Source organism: Macaca thibetana, chromosome 15 (assembly GCF_024542745.1).
Source record: "Macaca thibetana thibetana isolate TM-01 chromosome 15, ASM2454274v1, whole genome shotgun sequence".
NCBI classification, from domain to species: domain Eukaryota; kingdom Metazoa; phylum Chordata; class Mammalia; order Primates; family Cercopithecidae; genus Macaca; species Macaca thibetana.
In genome coordinates this window covers 44,761,701-44,785,504 of record NC_065592.1, presented here as the reverse complement: position 1 = coordinate 44,785,504, position 23,804 = coordinate 44,761,701, and the positions used below count along the sequence as shown (strand labels likewise).

Below are 23,804 nucleotides of genomic sequence, written 5' to 3'. Positions count from 1 at the left end.
GTTAAACCTATTTTCTGGCTCACAGATTTCTTCCTTCCCCACTTCTCCTATGTTACCGTTCTTCTCTTTCTTTCAGCCTTAACTGGCTCCTCCCACTCCACCTTTTAACGTTAAGTAAAAACAAATAACTACCACACTGAAAGCTATAGACCACAGAGAAGACATTCATAAAGGAAACAGAATCTTAAGAGTTTCAAAATTCAGAAATCATTAAGAAAGAACTTACAACACATATGGCAGTAAGCTGGGATGATAAGGGGGAGGTGGTATTGGCTGCTGGGATCGGTATCTACTACGTCCTGTGAGCCTCCGAGGCATAAATGGAGGATAAGGCTGCAGGGGGAAAAATGTTAAAAAGATTTAGGATCACTCTACATTTACAAATAATCTGTCAAAATAATTAAAAAAAGACTTAAACAGTAAAGCTTTTTTATTGTTCAAGGTTTTTAACATTCCTTAAATACTAACTTATTAATGGATGCAGCAACCATTTTAAACCATACACTCAGGTGTATTTCTAAATATAACTTTCCAACTGAATGCTGTCAAGAATACATATAATTCTAAATATGGTGAATTATACTAAAACATAACTCAGAACCAATCAGTTGCCAAAGCAAGTAATTAACATAGTACTGTATGAAAACTTACTACTCCAAAGGACACCTCCTGATGCAAAGGATCATGTGTTAAGAACTGCAAAGGAGCTGATGGAGGTAATGTTGGGGGGTGGGCTGATGGAGGGTAAGTAAAACCTCCTACTGGAAGATGTTCTCCTAAGAGTTCCACTTCATTTTCTATCCTTTGCAGAGGCTGAGGAGAGAGAAAAAAAAAAACACAACTTCCTGTGTTTAGATTATGCTTTATAATAACCACAAATTTAAAATCTCAATGTCTCTAAGGCCATGCATCTCTTGATGTTCACATTAATCTAAAATTCATACAAGTAAACATACAGACTACAGTAAAATATTCCTAATTTTAATTTCAACAAGGTTTAAAACATGTTATTAAACATTTCCATTATCCTCTATTAATTTTACTATGTGAACCTTCTCTTAAAATGAGAAGGCAAAAAGTCATCAAGTAAGCCAATTATTGGAAAATTAAAATTATTTTTTCAGTTATAGCACCTTGACCTAAAGGATTTTCAGACACTTAACCTTTCACAGATGAAACAAAATAGAATGTGCATTTATAAATCAGAAACAGGGCTAAATGAGATATTGTACAGAGGCATTATGCTATGCAGAAAGATTATGGGCTTCTGGACATTAGAATCTTGGTACTGTCACCAATCAGCCATGTAACTTTTAGATAAATTACTTAATCTGAACCTCAGTACTGTCAACTATAAAACGGGCATGTTCACAGACTACTTCAAGTGTGTGGCGAACACTGAAGCAATGTAGTGCTATGCAAAGCACACAGAAGATATGTATTCTTTTTTTTTTTTGAAATAACAGCTCGGCTGGGGGCGGTGGCTCATGCCTGTAATCCCAGCACTTTGGGAGGCCGAGGCCAGTGGATCACCTGAAGTCAGGAGTTTGAGACCAGCCTGGTCAACAATGTAAAACCCTGTCTCTACTAAAACTACAAAAATTAGCTGGCTGTGGTGGTGGACGCCTGTAATCCCAGCTACTGGGGAGGCTGAGGCAGGAGAATCGCTTGAACCCGGCAGACAGAGGTTGCAGTGAGCTGAGATCACACCATTGCACTTCAGCCTGGGCAACGAGAGGGAGACTCCGTCTCAAACAAAAACAAAAAAGCCCCAACACGAAAACAAAAAACAGTTCATTGAGATATAACTGACATATGATAAAAGGAATTCAACTGAATGGATTTTTGGTATATTCACAGTTATGTAACCATCACCACTATCTAATTCCAGAACATTTTCATCACCCCAAAAAGAAACTGTATACCCATTATCATTCAATCCCCATTTCCCCAAGTCTTCAGCTTTCCTTTATTTTTGAGACAGAGTCTTGCTCTTCTTGCCCAGGCTGGAGTGCAGTGGCGCCATCTTGGCTCACTGCAACCTCTGCCTCCTGGGTTCAAGCAATTCTCCTGCCTCAGCCTCCTAAGTAGCTGGGACTAGGGGCGCTCGCCACTACACCTGGCTAATTTTTTGTATTTTTAGTGGAGACAGGGTTTCACCGTGTTAGCCGGGATGGTCTCAATCTCCTGACTTCGTAATCCACCGCGCATGGCCCAGCTTTCCATTTTTATGTATTTGCTTATTCTACACATTTCATGTAAATGGAACCAGTTCATTTAAATAAGCAAGAAGCTGTGTCTACCTTCTCTGCTTAGCATAATGCTTTCAAGGCTCACCTGTTTTGTGGATTTTATCAATGCTTCACTCCTTTTTATAGTATTACATTGCATGGATGTACCACTCTTTCCTCATCTGTTTATCAGCTGATGGACATTTGAGTTGTCCACTCTTTGACTATTAGGAATACCGCTATTACCACATTGTGTACACATTTTCGTGCTGATGTTTTCAATTGAATTCTCTTAGGCACATTTTTTTTTTTTTTTTGAGACGGAGTCTCGCGCTGTCGCCCAGGCTGGAGTGCAGTGGCCGGATCTCAGCTCACTGCAAGCTCCGCCTCCCGGGTTCACGCCATTCTCCTGCCTCAGCCTCCCGAGCAGCTGGGACCACAGGCGCCCGCCACCTCGCCCGACTAGTTTTTTTTTGTATTTTTTAGTAGAGACGGGGTTTCACCGTGTTAGCTAGGATGGTCTCAATCTCCTGACCTCGTGATCCGCCCGCCTCGGCCTCCCAAAGTGCTGGGATTACAGGCTTGAGCCACTGCGCCCGGCCAGGCACATTTATTTTTAAACACTAGTCTGACTTCTTCCCTTAGTTACAGAATAGCAACATGTTATTCAAATGTAAGTAAATACTAAGCTTTAATCTGGAAGCCTATGCAAGCTTGAGAGAAATCACAATTGCTTACACTATGACAACACTAGTGAAAACTAAGTCTTGATATGGCTATGTGACTGGACCTTTAAAACAACTGCAAATTTAGATACAAGTGATAGCTAAATTTTGCTTTAGCGTTGAATTTCCAGATACAGGAAGCTGAGAAGGAGACTATCCTGGCACAAATCCTATCCTAATTCCAAGAAAAGATTATCTTGCGGAAGCAATTCTACCTTTTCTGATGAGCCAAACTTGTGTCATAATTGCTTCTAGAGTTTTCAGGACAGCAGCCTCTTTGGTACCCAGCATAGTATAGAAATCCTTAGTAAACAAACTCTGCTATAATAAACTGTCAAGTTCTTTCCACAGAACTGACACTTGAGTCTTCCACTTGAGTCATTTCTATAGGTTATCTCTCCTGTTTCTCCTTAATGTCTGATGGTTCTGATGCTGAACCTGGCCTATCAAAACAACTGGACCTTTTTTCCTGTGCCCTTCTTTGTACTTATGTAGTACTTACATCTATCTCCCAGTGTCCCAAAATGATATGCCTCTCAACTATATCCCAGTCCCAAGACAGAATTAACTATGTTAATAGACTACCTCATCTGCTTTTCATCACAACATAGTGAAAAAACCAGGCCTTCAGAAAAAGTAACTGAAGTTCAGAAAGGTTAATTTCCTTGCCTAAATGAATACAAATATTATTCTAACAAGTATTAACAATTTAGGCCGGGCGCGGTGGCTCAAGCCTGTAATCCCAGCACTTTGGGAGGCCGAGGCGGGCGGATCACGAGGTCAGGAGATCGAGACCATCCTGGCTAACACAATGAAACCCCGTCTCCACTAAAAATACAAAAAAACTAGCCGGGCGAGGTGGTGGGCGCCTGTAGTCCCAGCTACTCGGGAGGCTGAGGCAGGAGAATGGCGGGAACCCGGGAGGCGGAGCTTGCAGTGAGCCGAGATCGCGCCACTGCACTCCAGCCTGGGCGAGACAGCGAGACTCCGCCTCAAAAAAAAAAAAAAAAAAAAAAAAAAAAAAAAAAAATTAATATTTTCATTTTCCAATTTAGAACCACATAAAAAAAAAAAAAAAAAAACTAAAAACTTTTCTTCAGGTTTACTTCCTGAAGGACTGCAGATGCAGTAGAACACAAATTTAGACAAGTGACATTAAAATAACTAGAAAAATTCAAGAAACCAGAAATTTAAGGTAAATGTTTATACTAATTTGTATATGTTTGGATTCCTTTAATTTTTTTAAGAACCAGAAGAATGCCTAAGTTATTATGTTTGTTTGTTTGTTTATTTTGGAGACAGAGTCTCACTCTGTTGCCCAGGCTGGAGTGCAGTGGCATGATCTTGGCTCACTGCAACCCTGCCTCCTGGGTTCAAGCGATTCTCATGCCTCATCCTCCTGAGTAGCTGGAATTATAGGCATGTGCCACAATGCCTGGCTAATTTTTGTATTTTTAGTAGAAACAGGGTTTCACCATGTTGGCCAGGCTGGTCTTGAACTATAGATCCTAGGTGATCTGCCTGCCTCAACCTCCCTGTTGGGATCACAGGCGTGAGTCTCTGCACCTGGCCAAGTTACTATGTTTAAGTGTGCCATTTAAACATAGTAACTTAGGCATTCTTCTGGTTCTTAAATCCACTAAGGTTATATGCCTGGCCTAAACATTTTGAAAAAATTAAAAATTAGTTAAAAACTAAACATTCTGACGTAATAGTAGAGATACCTACCGATCGTGATTGCTGTGTTTGGAAAGGGACAAACTGGCCTGGTGGTGGCAAATGAGGAGGATGATGGGGAGAAAGGTGAGGAGGATGTATAAGAAATGGATCACTAGAAATAAGGGGTGGGAATGCAGCATATGGTACTGGTAAGTGCTGAACTGAACATGCCTGAAGCATCTGTAAGAGAAACCGTTACAGTTTGGTTAAAAATATCAGAATATATAATTAATTTAAAAGGATTGTGAGATTAAAATCTGTCATTGTCACACCTCTCCCAAAATCATGAAAATGTTTTTAATAGCTAATATTAACAATGAAATACTAGTGTATTTTTATCTACTAGTAAAGTAATGGTACTAATAATTATTCTGTATTTTATATAATTTTCACAAATTGGTTGAAATACTTTAGCCTTTTAAACATCTATGAAACAGGGTGCGGGGGGAGAGGGGGAAGTGCTGCATAGAAGAGGAAACTCTAGTTGGTTTAAGATGTAGCAAACACTACTGATATTTCAAGAAACTCCCCTTTTCAATCCTGGAGAAATCTTTTTCTTCCTACGATTTTCATAAGAGCACAACTCTCAACTAATTGTCCTATAATCTCTCAGTATTTTAGTTAGCAAATTTGGTACAATGTTTCTATTACTGAGAAACCAAGCTTGAGTAAATTAATCTGTTAAGTTAGTATTGGTGTAAGTGTGCGTTTTAATCTCACATTCAGAGCAAGGTATTAAGAGTTATATTTAAATTTTGCTAAGTGATCTCCTTTGAAGACATTATTGACCTTGGATACATCATTTAAATACAGCGCCCCCATTTCTGAAAGGAGGCTGAACTGAGATTAAAGATTAAAGGACAAAGCATAAGCTTCAGAGGCAAGAAAAAAAAAAGTCAGTGTGAATCTCTACTCTCTTATACTAGCTGTCTCTATGACACTAAGCAAGTCATTTAACTTTCCAGATTCAGCGACTAGAAAATGGGGGATGATGCTACTTTCATCATAGATTTCATATAGTAAGGAATAAGACAAAGCACTCAAAGTGCCCATTAAAACTCAGTAAGTGCTGAGACTCTTAAGTGTTGAACAATAAGATCTCTGAGACTTAGGCTGACCTTCATTGGCTTTAATTATAAACGGTGCTGACATATGAGAAAACATGGTTTGACCCTCAGGATATTAAAATATGTATAAGTTAATTAATGTAAAAATACATCAGGTTATAAAGTTAATTTTATTAAATGGTTACTATAAGGATACTATAGAGATTTTTATTGCAATAAAATTGACCTTTTTACTTGAAAGTAAAACTACAAAGATAGTCTCTTAAATTTTGTTTGCTTATATAATGCAGTTAGCCCCTCTAAAGAGGGTTTCCAGAGTCAGTTAAGTTACAAAACCAAATTCAGGGTGGTGTGCTTAATAGTAGTATCTAATGAGAACAAAGATACAGACTTACTGGAGGAGGCACACTACAGACAGGGAGGTGCTGTCCGCTGAAAACCACAGAGCATCCTGGGACCTGCTGTGTACTACAAGCAGGGATGTGCTGGCCTGTGCAGAGTGGAATCCCATGTGGTGCCACTGTTGTTACTGTGTAAGAAACAGGGACTGTTCCTTGATGGAGCTTTAAAGGAAAAAACAAATGAACAAACTTTAGCTGTTTAGATAAAATGTTAACTATTCAAAATCAACATTTGGTCATTTATTGGCTCCTCTCTCAGCTACACAGATTTTCACAACGTACTCTCCAATAGTTTCGACCAGAATATTCATTGTCTTTGTATGAGAGAGTTGACTATTTCAAGAGTATATACTATTCTCACAAAACTGGGGCTAAACTCCTCCCTCAAATGACTTGAAAAGCCCAGGGAAATAATGGATTACTATATTAACTCTTCTAGCCTGCCGTATAAGGCAGAATAAAAAGAACTGGAATCATGAAAGCTTGTATATTCCATTATTTGGTCACACTCAAAAACGAATTTTAATTACAACTAGTGAAACAATGCAAAGTATATTTAAAAACAAGAAATCTCGTTTCCTGCCTAGCCAATCTTACTCCCATCCTACCTGCCACCCAGAGGCAAACAATGCTGATATCCTTCTTCTCTTTCTCCATGAACATACGAAAGCACAATTACACATAAATTGTCATGTTTGTTTTCATTTTCTTAACAGAAATGAGATCATACTACCCTGCAACTTTGTTTTTCCATTTAATACTACATTGCAGGTATGTATGCAAGGGAGTTAAAGGTAACTTGTTCTTTTTGGTACTAGCCAGATATTTTAAGAAACACTCGCTTAACGGTCCTATCATATGGTGTATCAATACATGTTCAAGTTGTTTTCAACTCTTTTGCCAATATAAACAAAACTGAAAAAAATATATTAGTTTGGCCGGGAACAGTGGCTCATGCCTGTAATTCCAGCATTTTGGGAGGCCGAGGTGGGCAGATCACCGGAGGTCAGGAGAATGAGACCAGCCTGGCCAACATGGTGAAACCCCATCTCTACTAAAAATACAAAAAATTAGCTGGGAGTGGTGGCGGGTGCCTATAATTCCAGCTACTTGGGAGGCTGAGGCAGGAGAATCACTTGAACCTGGGAGGTGGAGGTTGCAGTGAGCTGAGATCACGCCACTGCACTCCAGCCTGGGCAACAGAGTGAGACTCAGTTTAAAATATAAATAAATAAATAAATTTATATGAATGTATTAATTTTTATCTCAGAAGGATTACTAGGTAAAGGGGTGAACATTTTTTAAACTTTTAAAGATACTGCCAAATCATCTGCAAAAGGCTGGATGGAAAAAGCCACACCCCCGACAGTAACATATGAGGGCCCATTTCCCAGGCTCTTTACTCAAAAGTAGATGTATTTGCATTACAAGTATGCTTACCTAAGTGAAAAAATGGTATCACAGCAGGTTTGTGTTAAGTTTGCATTTCTCTGACTAAAAAGGTTGACCATCCTTTAAGATTTTATTAAAGCATTTAGATTTTCTTTTCTGTCAATCTCTATCCTTTGATCACTGCCCCTTAAAGAGGGTTTTGCTCTGTCACCCAGGCTAGAGTGCAGTGAGTGCAGTGGCACCATCATGGCTCAATGCAACCTCCATCTCCTAGGCTCAAGCAATCCTTCCACCTCAGCCTCCGTGGTAGCTGGGACTACAGGCACACAACACCACATCTGGGTTGTTTTTTTTTTTTTTTTGAGAGGGAGCCTCGCTCTCTCTCGCCCAGGCTGGAGTGCAGTGGCATGATCTCAGCTCACTGCAACCTCCGCCTCCCAGGTTCAAGCGATTCTCCTGCCTCAGCCTCTCAAGTAGCTGGGATTACAGGTGCCTGCAACCACGTGCAGCTGCAGCTAATTTTTGTATCTGTAGTAGAGACGGGGTTTCACCATGTTGGCCAGGCTGGTCTTGAACTCCTGACCTCAGGTGATCCCATCTGGGTAATTTTTAAACTTTTTTGAAGAGACTCACTTTGAATGTAGAGTCTCACTTTGTTTTCCTGGCCGGTCTCGAATTCCTTGGCTCAAGCGATCCTTGTGCCTTGGCCTCCCATAAGTGCTGGGATTACAGGTGTGAGCCGCTGAACCTGGCCCCATCCATCTTCTACTAGGTTGTCATAATCATTTGTAATTTTCTTATTTAAGAGGTATGTGTAATGAAATGTGCTTGTAATGTGCTTGTTGTGTGTAATGAAAATATTTTCCTAGTCTATGTTTTATCTTTTGATGAGATCCTTTATTTAATGGCATATTTTTTTGTCTTTTGTGATCCTTTTTTTTCTTTTTAATGTAGCCAGAGTGTAGCTTTAGGGTTTCCTTTATTGATGAGGTTTAAACATATATTCCTATATTTCCTAATTCTTTAGTTTTTTATATTCCATTAGACTTATTTTTGTTTATAAAGTAGGGCTCTAATTTTGCTTGCACATGGACAATTGTATTTGCTCCATTTATTAAACCATCTTCTTGCCTCTACAGTGAAATATCATCTTTTTAAAAATTCATTAAGTACTCACATATTCCTGGATTTCATGCCAATTTCATGCTGCTTTAATTCCAGTATCTTACAAGAAGAGTTAGCATCTGGTAAGAAATTCTTCTCACCATACATCTTTTCATTTTTTGGCATTTTCACAGTTATTCTTACGTATAAACTCCATTTTATTCGCTTCCAAAACGCATTAGTGTTATGATTGTACTAAATGTTATGTTATTTTACAAAGGACTGAATTTTATATTAAGATTTTTTCTTTTTTTTTTTTTTGAGATGGAGTTTCGCTTTTGTCGCCCAGGCTGGAGTACAATGGCACAATCTTGACTCACTGCAACCACTGCCTCCTGGATTCAAGCAATTCTCCTATCTCAGCCCCCTGAGTAGCTGGGACTACAGGCATGTGCCACTACACCTGTTTTTTTTTTTTTTTCGGTTTTGTTTTGTTTTTTTAATTAGAGACAGGGTTTCACCATTTTGGCCAGTTTGGTCTTGAACTCCTGAACTCAGGTGATCTGCCTGCCTCAGCCTCCCAAAGTGTTAGGATTACAGGCGTGAGCCACTGTGCCTGACCTATATTAAGACTTTTTATATCCAGAAACATTATGCCATTACATTGAATATCACGGTTCTGTCTTTCAAGAAGAAATTAAGTTTTCCTTCAGCACCATAAGACAGGACTGAAAAAACAAAATTAGTTTTCTTCTTCAAAGATTATTATTAAATTGATTTCTCAGTTTATTATTAGATTTGTTCCTCAAACTGTGAAGGTTTTGTTATATTTACAAGAGGTTACTTTTCTTGATTTGCATGTCAAAGCGGTTAGTGTTAGTATGAAGATAATTTTTATTTATATTATCTTGAATATATCAACCTTACCAACTTTTAAATTCTAGTATTTTTTAAAAATTTAGAATCTCCTTTCCTAGGTATACAACTACAGGATGAGCATCCCTTATCTGAAATGCATGGGACCAGAAGCTTTTTGGATTTTTTTGAATTTTAGAAAATCTGCATTATACTTACCAATTCAGCATCTCTAATCCCAAAATCTGAAATCCAAAATGCTTAAACATTTCCTTTGAGTGTTGAGCCGGTGCTCAAAAAGTTAAAGATTTTTAGAGCATTTCAGATATTCAAATTAGGGGTATCCAACTTGAATAAGGTTCAACCCAACTATTATCTTTTTGTGTCAGCAAACTAGAACCTTCAAAAATGTGTGTATGTACCTATATCCTATATCTGATTTTGATGGAAATGTATAATGAATTTTACAAATAAAACTTGATTTCTGATAAACAGCCTTTATCATAAATACCACCCCCCGACCCCGACCAACTGCACACACATTTTCTTGAGACAGAGTCTTGACATACTGCCAACAGTGGAGTGCAGTGGTGCCATCACAGCTCACTGTAGCCTCAATCTCCTGGGCTCAGGTGATCCTCCCACCACAGCCTCCCGAGTAGCTGGGACTACAGGTGCATGAGACCACACCCGGTTAATTTTTGTATTATTTTTTGTAGAGACAGGGTTTCACTGTGTTGCCCAGGCTGTTCTCCAACTCTTGAGCTCATGTGATCCGCCCACTTCAGCCTCCCAAAGTGCAGGGATTACAGGCGTGAACCACCACGCTTGGCCAAGTATCATATTTTGCTGATTCCAAGACATCAGATTGTATAGTCATTTTTCCCCATACTGAGAAAAATACTTCTATTTAAACTAACATAACAAACACTTGGTCACTTATGAGGTTTTTTTTTTTTTTTTGAGACAGTGTCTCGCTCTGTTGCCCAGGCTGGAGTGCAGTGGTGCAATCTCAGCTCACTGCAACCTCCACCTCCCGGGTTCACACCATTCTCCTGCCTCAGCCTCCCGAGTAGCTGGGACTACAGGCGCCCCACCACCATGTCTAGCTAAATTTTTTTATTTTTTAGTAGAGATGGGGTTTCACCATGTTAGCCAGGATGGTCTCGATCTCCTGACCTTGTGAGATGCCCCTCCTCTGCCTCCCAAAGTACTGGGATTATAGGCGTGAGCCACCACGCCCAGTCAGATTGTATAGTCATTTTTTCCCCCTACTAAGAAAAATACTTCTATTTAACTAACAGAACACTTGGTCACTTGTGAATTTTATATATTTATTAGAAGCACTTTAAATGAGATCATACAACACTTGAGCATTCATAAAAAGGAAAATATAAGTGAAATAAAGTAGTTAGTTCTAATAGTTCTTCACTTTCAGAGTCTGACTCTGGTGAATCACTTTTAATTTCAGTGTCATTGTCTGGTTTTCCCACAAAAGGTTCAGTGCCATCAAGGGAGTTGGTGATGCAGCATTTCTTAAAACTATCCATAAAAGAAACAAAGGCTACTTGATGCTAGATTCCTAAGTCAGGGATGTAATTATACAGAGCTTGTCTACTTTTGACTCCTGCTTGGAGGTTTATGTTAAACTCACCTCCAGCCTCACCCCCTAAACACTACCACTTAATCCCATATATGAGTTAACTGCAAGCCGTCTGATGCATAGCACAAGCAGTGAAGACTGTGTTACAACTGCTGCTTGGATGACACCAAGATTAGTGTGCCATCAATTTTGAGAAGCATCCATCCCAAATTCGGAGATGTTAAAATATGGAAATAGCACATTTTAAAATCAATGAAATAGGGCCGGGCGCAGTGGCTCATGCTTGTAATCCCATTACTTTGGGAGGCCGAGGTGGGTGGATCACCTGAGGTCAGGAGTTTGAGACCAGCCTGGCCAACATAGTGAAACCCTGTCTCTACTAAAAATACAAACAATTAGCTGGGCATGGTGGCGAGCACCTGTGATCCCAGCTACTCGGGAGGCTGAGGCAGGAGAATGGCTTGAATCCAGGAGGTGGAGGTTTCAGTGAGCCAAGATCGCACCACTGCACTCCAGCCTAGGCAACAAGAGCAAAACTCTGTCTCGGGGGTGGGGGAAGTAGTTTCATATTTCTTTTTAAAAACTTCATTGTAAAATACAAGCAAAGTACCAAAGTACATAAACCATGACCATCAAGACTACCAAAAAAAAAAAAAATCATCAGATGAACACTCATGTAACCATCACCTAGGTCAATGGTCAATAAACAGAACAGGTGTGGTGGCTCACACCTGTAATCCCAGCACTTTGGGAGGCCGAGGTGGGCAGAACACCTGAGGTCAGGAGTTTGGAACTAGCCTGGCCAATATGGTGAAACCCCATCTCTACGAAAAATACAAAAAATTAGCCAGGCATGGTGGCGGATGCCTGTAATCTCAGCTACTTGGGCAGCTGAGGCAGGAGAATCGCCTGAACTGGAGAGGTGGAAGTTGCAGTGAGCCAAGATCTCGCCATTGCACTCCAGCCTGGCCAAGAGCAAAACTCTGTCTCAAAAAATAAATAAATTTTCTTTAAACTCTCTCAACAATGCTTTGGTATTCCACACAGTGGTTTTAAACTACTTTTGTTAAGACTGATACTGTTCTTTTTTTTTTTTTGAGATGGAGCCTTGCTCTGTGGCCCAGACTGGAGGGCGGTGGCGCAATCTTGGCTCACTGCAACCTCCACCTCCTGGGTTCAAGCAATTCTCCTGCTTTAGCCTCTTGAACAGCTGGGACTACAGGTGCACACAACATGCCCAGCTAATTTTTGTATTTTTAGTAGAGACGGGGTTTCACCATATTGACCAGGCTGGTCTCAAACTCCTGACCTTGTGATCCACCCGCCTTCAGCCTCCCAAAGTGCTGGCATTACAGGCATGACCCACTGCACCTGGTCAAGACTTTAATTCTTTAGTATTACTATGATTTTTTCAGTTGTACTTTTTCTTTGAATTTTTATTATGGAGAATTTCAAACATGTTCAAAAACAGTAGAATAAACCCCGTATCCACCACCCAGCCCTCAAACCATTAAGCCATAGCCAATCCACCTGAATATACTGCTCTGTTTCATGTATTTTGTTGAGGCAAATGCCAGGACCCTATCATTTAAAAAAAATTTCAGTATGCATTTCTAAAAAATAAGAACACTTAACCACAATAGCATTATATTTTTAAAAGAAAGTTATTTAAAATTAAGCATGCAATCACGTTCGAAATTCCAATTATGTCATCAAATAAAAATAAATGATTTTATTAGAACTTTTTCCCTTTCCTCTCAAACAGAATCAAAAAAAAGCTTTACATACTGCAAATGATTAGTATATCTGGGTTGTTCAGTGTTAATGTATCTTTTAAAAAATTGTTCATGTTCTGTTTGATTCTGGTACTAACAAAACATACTGATTATTGTATATTCATTTTTGTAACATTTTAATCTATTCAATTCTTAATTCTAACAATTATCTAAGATGCTTTGAGATTTTCTATCAATATAATCAGTTTGACTGCAAACTGATTGATGGGGTTACTGGTTCTTTTCCTATTCTTACACATTTTTCTTCTTGTCTTTTCTGCTGGCTTAGCCTATAGAACAATACTGAATAGATACAGTAATAGTCATCATCCTGGTTTATTCCAGGTAGCAGGAAAGTGTTCAAAGTTTTACCTTTAAGCATGTTTGAAGTAGGTGAATTCACTGTAGGTCTGTTTCTATTGGTTTTCAATTATAGCCCTTTTTTAAGTCATGTACTGAGTTAATTCTCTTTATTGCTCGCTGTTCTGGAAAAATTATTGGGGGAATTATTTGAGAATCGGAATGAAGGTTCCTTCTTTCAGGGAGAAATTGCCTCTGTTTTCTAGGCCCCTGAGGTACCCATTACTTTAAATGAATTTTCACTAATTTCAGAGTGATGTGAATTTGGGCTGCAAATTTACTTCTGTTCAGTCTTGTCCTAGTGACCAGATATCCCTTTATTCCAGGTATATAGTGATTTGAGGTACCTGGCATTTTATGTAGGAAGGGTCTCCTATACAGGAAGTGACTCCTTAAACTTAAATAGTCTTTGATTTTTGTCCCCTTTGCCTCCTGACAGACTCAAAATTAAAATTCAGGTTTGCTCAAATGAACAAATGCCTTAAGGACAGAACTAGCACCCCATTTTCCCTTAGTTTGGGGTCTGGCAATTTCTTCTAATCTATTAGCCCTTTTGATGCTTTCAGGATACTTATAGTATTTTATCTAGCACACTCAGTTGTTCTCAAGCAAAAGGAATGCTATCAATAAGCCTTCCTACCACGTATGGAAAATTAAAGTCCTTTTTACACTTTAAGACCTTCTAATAAGAAATGATGGTTAGTTTTTATATTTCTTGCACCTATATTTTTCCTTTATATTGTTGATATAATAAATTATCTTGAAAGAGTTCCTAATACTGAACCCATGCAGGATGGGTTCACTATTACGTTATTCTTTTAATACATCACAAGGTATATTAAAATAGGTTATTCCAACAGGTTATTCTTTTTTGACTTTTATTTTTTGTAAAAAATTGCTCTCATACCTTCCTGCTGAAAACAGCCTATTCTTTTCATATACCACTAGCTATGGTTTATTATTTAAAACTTTTTCATCTGTATTCATGAGGGAAACTAGTCAACAGCTTTCTTTTGTTGTAATGTCTATGAAGTTTCATTGTTAAGGTTGTGCTAGTTTCATAAAATATATTTGGAAGCTATCTTTTTCTATGATCTAGAAAAGTTTAAATTGGAATTAGCAGTCCTTTAAAGGTTAGACAAGAATTCAGATCTTTTTATTTTTTTGAGACAGAGTCTCGCTCCGTCGCCCAGGCTGGAGTGCAGTGGCACGATCTTGGCTCACTGAACCTCCAACTCACAGGTTCAAGCGATTCTCCTGCCTCAGCCTCCCTAGTAGCTGGGATTACACGTGCCTGCCATCACGTCCGGCTAATTTTTTTGTATTTTTAGTAGAGACAGGGTTTCACCATGTCGGCCATGCTGGTCTCAAACTCCTGGGCCTCAGGTGATCCACCTGCTTCAGACTCCCAAAGTGCTGGGATTACAGGTGTGGGCCACTTCGTCCAGCCCAAGATGTAATTTTAATTTTAAAGACAGATTTTGTTATGCTTTTATAATTTCTGCCATGGCTACTAGTCTGCTCAGGATTTCTAATTCTTGTGTTGTTCTGGTTTTTACATATGTAATGTTTTCATATTCCAATATACACATTCAACACGTAACACTACTACATAAATGAGACTTTGCCTTTTCTGAAATGCAGTCTTTTGTTTCTTTGGCTCCATCACTAACCAGCACCCCTCCTTCACTTTAGCCCTTACCTCATAAGCCTAGTATATATTTCTCTATATTTTTCTCTGTGTTCACAGAGTCCTATATACAGTCATATACATACTATGTTTTACAAAATGGGACTCTGTAAACACTTTCCTCCATTTTTTTCAACTGTTTTCTTTTTTCCCCAGTATTTTATATCCACACTTTTATCAGGTTACGGCCACAAATAATGTAAGTTTCCTATGTGATCAATTTTTAAGTGTTTCATGAACATAATAAAAATGCCTGGCATAAGAAGAGTATCTAGATATTTTCTCAATTTGCCACTATGTGTTTTGGTTTATTATTATCTAGTGCAGATGAAAAATGAGATCCTATTCTCATTAGCTTTCTCTGGTAATTTTTTTGGTTTATAAACTCACAAGATTTCCCCCTTATCCTTAAAATCCAGCAATTTTTATAAGGACATGCTTAGACACATGTCTTTTTTTTTTTTTTTTGACCTCAGAAACTCCACAGAAAAGACCACCATGCAATTGTGGTCTTCATCCTCAGGCTCTGAAGATAGGCAACCCCTCCCCTCAGCTAGTCCCTCAGTTCTTGGCAGGAAGAAAAGGGAAAAATGAATTGTAGCCTTGTACCTGTCATCTCCTTAGAGACCTATGGAAACCTATAAGCAAAGATGTACCCAACTGTCTTGCTTATTGAATTATTCCAGAAGAAACTAGAAGAGGAGGAAACAGGGATATATACTCAACCCACCAGCTGTCTGCTATTTCCTATTAATCTTAAATCAGTAATTTCAAATCAACCATACATGAATTCATTCTAAGCTTTCATAACCTTGTTTTTTTTTTTAATTTTTTGAGACGAAGTCTCGTTCTGTCACTGAGTGCAATGGTGCGATCTCAACTCACTGCAACCTCCACCTCCTGAGTTCAAGTGATTCTTCTGCATCAGCTGGGATCACAAACATGTGCCACCACGTCCAGCTAATTTTCGTATTTTTGGTAGAGACGGGGTTTCACTGTGTTAGGCTGGTCTCGAATGCCTAAGCTCAAGTGATGCGCCTGCCTCAGCCTCCCAAAGTGCTGGGATTACAGGCATGAGCCAGCTTGCTGGGCTGATACTAATTCAACTTTCTTCTATGGAAGCTGTGTAGAATTTAAATCTCAATTCTTAAAAGGAACAAGGAACTTAAATAACTTAATTTTAGGTAAAACTAAAAGAAATTTGCAACAAAAAGTCAAAAAAAAAAAAATCTGAAACTGCCACAAAATGTCAGCTTCTGTATTTGCAAGACATTCTGTTACTGTACCTGATCATGTATGTCAACCATGACTGCATTCTGCTGGGGTGGATGAGCAGCAGGATGTAACAGACGGGGAGATACATTCGGAGGGTGGAAGGCTCGAGGCTCCTCTATTGCTTGCTGCTGTGCATAAGGGAGATGGTGATAGTTTTCATCTTGACTAATGGAATTATGTCGAGACAGACGATCCCTTCTTCCTCTCTGGCGCCTGACAGGAGGACTGTAATAAACGTCAAAAAGAAAGTCATTATGTTTACTGTTGTGATCCATCAAGATTCTATATTGTCTTTCTTTGATATCAATAGTATATGCTAAGGTAAGCTTTAGTATTAAATAACTGCTAAAATTCCCCATCAGCTCTAAAAACTTACAAATTTAAACATAAGGTATATGTTTTATAAAATAATGAAAGCAAACAATATTGGTATTCATCTCTGAAAGTATTTAGAAATCACCAGCTACAATTTTTTCTTGAATCCTATGAAACTGCCCTTTTTATAAGTAAAAAATAATCTAATATCAACAATTTCATATAATTTAACCTACCATTTTCTCCCTTTTTAAACACTATAATAAAATGAACTTTAATCTATAGATATCTTGTCGGTGTTCCTCATATACCTAATAGGCACTTTTTTGTCTATTTAGCTAAAACATACATAAGACATAATTCCTACATGGCCAAAATGACACTTTTAAAAAATGAGAAGAGAAAACATGAAATAACCAAAGAACATATAATTTGCTGACAACTGCAAATAGAAACTGGGTAAACACGCAATGAACATGATTGAGAATATGATTGATAGTATCAACATAAATATTCCAAGAATATATAAAACTTTTAATTGTTAGGGGTACACACAAGGTATATACATTTATATAGAATTTTAAATTAGAATTTGTTTGTTGGTCCCGTTGCAGTGGCTCATGCCTGTAATCCTAGCACTTTGGGAAGCCGAGGCAGGTGGATCCCTTGAGCCCAGGAGTTCGAGACCAGACTGCGAAACACAGTGAAACCCTGTTTCTACCCCAAAACACAAAAAATTAGCCGGGCATGGTGGTGCGCACCTGTAGTCCCAGCTACCTGGGTGGCTGAAGTGGGAGAATCACCTAAAGCCTGGAAAGCTGAGGCTGTAGTGAGCTGAGATCACACCACTACACTCCAGCCTGGGCGACAGAGTGAGACCATGTCTTAAAAAAAAAAAGACAGAGGGAGGGAGAGAATTTGCTTACTGAAGTAAGCCACATTTACTCTCCATGTACGAGTCATCTACACAGTTTAATAAAAATTTTATTATGACTAAACTTTCATTTTGTACTTCTCTAAACACAGTTCACCTCCACTGCTTTTTACAATGGCTCAGCACAAAAACAACTTGAAAAAGTACCCTACCTCATTAAAATTGTACTCTACATTGGGCAAAGGAGGTCAAACATCTCCCCTTCTAGGAAGAGCTCCAAGTGTCATTTCAGCAACTTTCTTTACTGAGATTGGTCACTTTTTCCTTAATCTTCCCACTCTGTTCCTCTAAATCTGTTTCTTCTTACTCCTAATTCTCCAATCTTAAGAGAACAAGGGACACTCCTTTATGAGATTAACTCACAAAGGTGCTCTTGATATTGCCCCTCCAGCTTCTTGCTCCATTAATTGTTTCTTCTAACTTTATTTTAAATATAATGCTTTTTGCATTTTTGCTTCAAACTCTACTTACTGTATTATATTGAATTCAAGATGCCCTCCACCTTAGGACTAAAAACTTTTTTTTTTTTGAGACGTTGTTTCACTCTTGTCACCCAGGCTGGAGTGCAATGGCACGATCTCTTCGCTCACTACGACCTCCGCCTCCCAGGTTCAAGCAATTCTCCTGCCTCAAACTCCCAAGTAGCTGGGATTACAGATGTCTGCCACCAAGTCCAGCTAATTTTTTTTTGTATTTTTAGTAAAGACAGTTTCACCATGTTGGCCAAGCTGGTCTCGAACTCCTGACCTCAGGTGATCCACCTGCCTTGGCCTCCCCAAACGCTGGGATTACACGTATCAGCCACCACACCTGGCCTTGTTAGCCTTTTGTTTTTGTTTCTGTTTTGTTTGAGACGGAGTTTTGCTCTTGTTGCCTAGGCTGGAGTGCAATGCACATCCGGCTAATTTTGTATTTAGGGTACAGACAGGGTTTCACCATGTTGGTCAGGCAGGTCTCAAACTCCTGATCTCAGGTGATCCGCCCACCTCGGCCTCCCAAAGTGCTGGGATTACAGGTGTGAGCCACCACGCCCGGCTTGCCTTTTAACTGTACGTTTGTTTTATTCACCATAAAATAGGTAAAGACTAACAGCAGGTACTCAGGACTTAACTTTGAAACAACTATACTTCCTCATGCTTATTATATTTAATAGCTATGAAATAATTTACCTGATAGCCATATACTATCTTAAAAAATATTCCCATGTAATTGGTTAATAAGGTACTGGGTAATGTAAAAGTCTTAATGTCTCACCAGAATATGGCTCAGAGACAGGTTTATGTTGTCTCAGCTGGAACACAGAATGGTGGTTTTAAGATCCTTTCTGTATTAGCCCGCTCAGGCTGCCATAATGAAACATTGCAGACTGGGTGGCTTAAACAGATACTTAATTTCTCAAAGTTTTAAAGCCTAGAAGTTTGAAATCAAGGTACCAACATAGTCGGTTTTTGGAGAGGGATCTTTTCCCTGGCTCTTGCAGACAACTACATCTCACTGTCTCCTCACATGATGGAGGATGAGTTTCCTGACATCTCTTTTTGAGACGGAGTCTTGCTCTGTCACCAGGCTAGAGTGCAGTGGCACAATCTTGGCTCACTGCAAGCTCCGCTTCCTGGGTTCAAGCGATTCCCCTGCCTCAGCCTCCCCCTCCCGAGTAGCTGGGACTACAGGTATGTGCCACCACACCTGGCTAATTTTTTGTATTTTAGTAGAGACGAGGCTTCACCATGTTGGCCAGGATGGTCTCCTGACCTCGTGATTCGCCCACCTTGACCTCCCAAAGTACTGGGATAACAGGCGTGAGCCGCCACTCCGCCTTTGGCCCCATGCATCCCTTCTTAAAGGACATTAATCCTGCTGGGTAAGGGTCCTAACCTTATGACCTCATTTAACGTTAATTACACTTCCTTAGAGGTCATATCTCCAAATACAAACACACTGAGAGTTACAGCTTCAACACGTTAATTGGGGAGGGGGGGTTACAAACATTTGGTCCATAACACCTTCCTAACTCAAGATCCTGGACATGCAAACAGGTATCTCACAATGCACTATTTCCTTGGGATAAGAAATACATGACCTCCGGCAACAACTAATGAGGAAGAAACTCAGGAAGAAATGCACTCCTCTAGAATGAAAAGACAAGGGCCAAATCCCATTGCCTAAAAGTTGAACTAAACTTCAGTCATCTTTTCATACCACAGGCTCCACAGTTGTTTTTTGTTTTTTTAAATAAAAACAGTGTCTCATTCTGTCACCAAGGCTAGAATGCAATGAACAATCATAGCTAAGGCTCACTGCAGCCTCACACTCCTGGGCTCAAGAAATCCTCCTGTCTCAGTCTCAGCTTAGACTACAGACGTGCGCCAACATCCTCAGCTAAATTTTTTTTTTTTTGGTAGAGACAGTGTCTTGCTACGTTGCCCAGGCTGGTCTTGAACTCCTGGCCTCAAGGGATCCTCCCACCTTGGCTTCCCAAACTGTTGGGATTATAGGCATGAGCTAATACTGTGCCGAGTCTCCATGGTTATATAAGAAACATAATTAAGCTCCTAATTGCCTTACAGGATACAGAAGGAAAAGGAATGGAGTAGGAAAGGGGTAGCTCATTTCTAAGATTTCCATGTATCCTTACAGTTATGAACTACAAAATATGTCTTCTAGTAGTCAAGATTGCAGGCTAGTCCACAAAAATCTGTACCATAAGGTAGCTGATTTCACATATAACGGCAGGGATGATTTTAGCCTCTTTCCATTTCTTCATCTGTCAATGATAAGCTAAATAAACTCTTCCATCCTACTGGAAATCTAAGCAACTTTATTTTTCATAAGTGAATATACGTGTATGTGTGGTGATGTGTTTATGAAATGCCTACAGAAAAAATGTTTTCTGATGTTAAATATACTCACAAATCTACCAATGGAAGAAAACTTAAGAAATAAATTGTAATCAACTAACCTTCTTCTGTTGCGTGCAGGTGTGTTGCATCGTTCCCCTGAGAAGTGATGTTGGCTTGGTCGAACTGAAGGGGGCTGCCTATTTGATGTCATCTCCCATGGTCGCATTGGTGGTGAGGGAGCTGGTGATGCTGATGTATAATCAAAGACTGAATGAGAGAGGCGCTGTCTCTTGGGACTTGGACTATCTTCACTCTGCCAATGCAACAAAATGGATCAACTGAGTAAGACCTTTTCAGGATTTCACATTACTGCATATGTACAGGTTAAGATGTACTTAACCTGAAATCTAAAAAATGTAAAGCAGGGCAAAAATATATGCTATCAATTAAAATTTAAAACCTTTTTAAAATGCTGGGATGGGGTGGAACAGGGGAGGGAGATGCACAGTAAATGGTATCAAGTGAAAAATGAACTTTGTTTTTGAAAACTCATTCTAAGGCAAATGAGGTAACCACATATAGGGTATATAACAGGATAATAAAACTTTTGTGAAGTACTTAACCTTCTCTTTAAATTCTCAAATCACCTGAAAAATTACACTACACTACACTACAATCTCCCATCAATAAGGCATCAATTTTCAGCTGTGAGTTCAGCTTAGTAGGAGATATAACTTGAGTAGGTCCTCGATTTGATTCTAAATCACACTCCTCTCCCTCCTTATACCTGTTTAGGCCACTATACTTATTTTCTTTAAAGAGAGCTACGTGGGGCCGGACACGGTGGCTTGCACCTGTAATCCCAGCACTTTGGGAGGCTGAGGCGGGTAATCACTGGAGGTCAGGAGTTTGAGACCAGCCTGGCCAACATGGTGAAACCCCATCTCTACTAAAAATACAAAAATTAGCTGGGTGTGGTTGTGCATGCCTGTAATCCCAGCTACTTGGGAAATTGAAGCAGGAGAATTGCTTGAACCCAGGAGGCGGAGGTTGTTGTGAGCTGAGATCAGGCCATTGCACTCCAGCCTGGGCGACAAGAGACTATCTCAAAAAAAAAAAAAGGGGGGGGGGAGTTACACGGATAAAGTAAGATTTATATTAGACAGATAAAGTAATAGCAGATTTACATCATCGGTTCTTAACTAGAATATCACAGCAGTTCAGAAGTACTTTAAAGTTTTCAAGGGTCCCAGCATGGGCTTACTAGCTACAAAACTGATATGGATCACTTAATTGCATTAATAGTCCAGGGTTCTCCACCTGACTCAATTTCCCAAATGAGTCTACCCAAAACTATCAAAGCTACAAATTAACTGAAAATTTGATAAGGCTGTGTTTTCTAATAGAACGTCTACCTCCAATCTATTACTGCAAGTTCTAATTAGTTGGGCATTACAGTACTTTTGGTTACAAAATAATTAGTACCTGCAGCTACCATAAAAATCATCTTAAAACATTGTAAAAGTATATGGGATTACAAATTAGTGTTAAATTTTAGATAAGCATATAAATCAGAACTGATTATTTAAGCTGAAAGGAATGAAGCTTAAATTGGTAAATGGCTACATTTGATCATTCCAAATTACTTAGCAGAGGTATTCCAAAAACCATGTCATTTCCCTTCTACATTTAGGAGATATTATAATCAATTTTATTATCATTATAATTAAAATACAAAATACAAAAGCGTGCTGTTCTAACTTTCCTACCACCATACTAACCTTATTTTCTCCCTAGATTTAATTGTACAGTCGTCCCTCAGTATCCTAGGGAGGTGGTTCCAGAGAACCACTCCCCCATACCAAAATCTTAAGACGCTCAAGTCCCTGATATAAAATGGTGTTGTATTTGCATATAACGTACACACATTCTCCCATACACTTTAAATCTCTATATCACTTAATATCAACACAATACAATGTAAATGTTTTATAAATAGCTGTTATACTGTATTTTAAAATTTGTATTATTCTGTATTGTTGTATTGTTACTTTTATTTCACTTTTTCTGAATACTTCCCACCCGTGGTTGGTTCAATCTTTGGGTAAGGAACCACCAACTAATCTAGTAAAAGTACACTTATTTTCATCCTTTGATTTCAGTGAGAAAGTTAGTTCTTATGTTCTGATAATCCTAAAACTTAAAAAAATGGTAAATTAACCACTGAAATTTAAATATTCCATTTTAAAAAAAGGTAGAACAATCAAGACCTGACAAACCTGCACATGAACTACATGAGCCCCAGAAACAGGCTGGCTCCACAACTGGTGAAAACAGATTTGATTAACACTGACTTTTTTTTTTTTTTAGACATCTCGCTCTGTCGCCCAGGTTGGAGTTCAGTGATCTCAGCTCACTGCAAGCTCCGCCTCCTGGGGTTCAAGTGGTTCTCCTGCCTCAGCCTCCCAAGTAGCTGGGACCACAGGCGCATGCCACCATGCCCAGCTAATTTTTTGTATTTTTAGTAGAGACAGGGTTTCAACTTGTTAGCCAGGATGGTCTTGATCTCCTGACCTCATGATCCACCCACCTCGGCTTCCTAAAGTCCTGGGATTACAGGCGTGAGCCACCGTGCCCAGCTTAACACTGACTTTTTAAAAACAAAATGCTAGTAACCAATCATGATCATTAGCTTTTCATACATATCCCACATTGCATATCCTACCCTGAAAAGCCTAATGTAAGCTAAGACACAGAACTTTGAATTCTAAAAATTCACTACCTAAAATGGAGGAGAATGCTACAGATCCTCATGATAAATGTCAAATGACCAGAGAAAGCCCTTAGGTTATAAACCTTTATGTATTTTCAGTGATGTTCAAATTGTGGGCTAAAAATGTTATTTTACAAGACATGCAAAGCTTTTAAAAGTAGAGGTAAGGAAAAGTGACTGTGAAAAGTTACCATCACTTCTCTTTGTGCTGGATGGTGAAAGACAAAGAATGGGAAGTGAAGGGAGCTATTCATTAGAGTACTACTTTTCTTTTTCTTTTTCCTTTCCTTTTTTTTTTTTTTCTTTTTGAGAGGGAGTTTCGCTCTTGTTGTCCAGGCTAGAGTGCAGTGGCCTGATCTCGGCTCACCGCAACCTCTGTCTGCTTCCCGGTTCAAGTGATTCTCCTGCCTCAGCCTCCCGAGCAGCTGGGATTACAAGCATGCACCACCATGCCTGGCAAATTTTCTATTTTTAGTAGAGACAGGGTTTCTCCGTGTTGGTCAGGATGGTCTTGACTCTCGACTTCAGGTGATCTGACTGCCTTGGCCTCCCAAAGTGTTGGGATTACAAGTGTGAGCCATTGCGCCGGGCCAGTAAGTTTACTTTCTAACTCAAAGTCATAGGAAACCACAATGACTAAAGACAGGAAAACATTAAAAAGTAGTTTGCTATATGCAATATGATTTCATCACTTCCCTTATCAATTTTAGTACTCTAAGGAACTTCAAAGAAATTCTCACAGTTT

At 39.2% G+C, this 23,804-nt stretch overlaps 1 protein-coding gene across 14 annotated transcripts in view; it reads right to left on the bottom strand.

The window, feature by feature from the left end:
• The window catches only part of RNF38 (ring finger protein 38), a 144,251-nt gene that overhangs the window by 17,354 nt on the left and 103,093 nt on the right, over positions 1–23,804 (bottom strand). For all 14 annotated transcript variants that reach the window (XM_050762153.1, XM_050762154.1, XM_050762156.1 and 11 more), the window contains 6 exons: positions 20,406–20,599; positions 16,209–16,422; positions 6,138–6,305; positions 4,685–4,855; positions 652–813; positions 227–333 (listed from right to left, as the gene is read on the bottom strand). In XM_050762153.1, coding sequence (XP_050618110.1) covers positions 227–333; positions 652–813; positions 4,685–4,855; positions 6,138–6,305; positions 16,209–16,422; positions 20,406–20,512 — 929 coding nt within the window. In that variant the 5' untranslated portion in view covers positions 20,513–20,599. The remainder of the gene's footprint in view (positions 1–226; positions 334–651; positions 814–4,684; positions 4,856–6,137; positions 6,306–16,208; positions 16,423–20,405; positions 20,600–23,804) is intronic.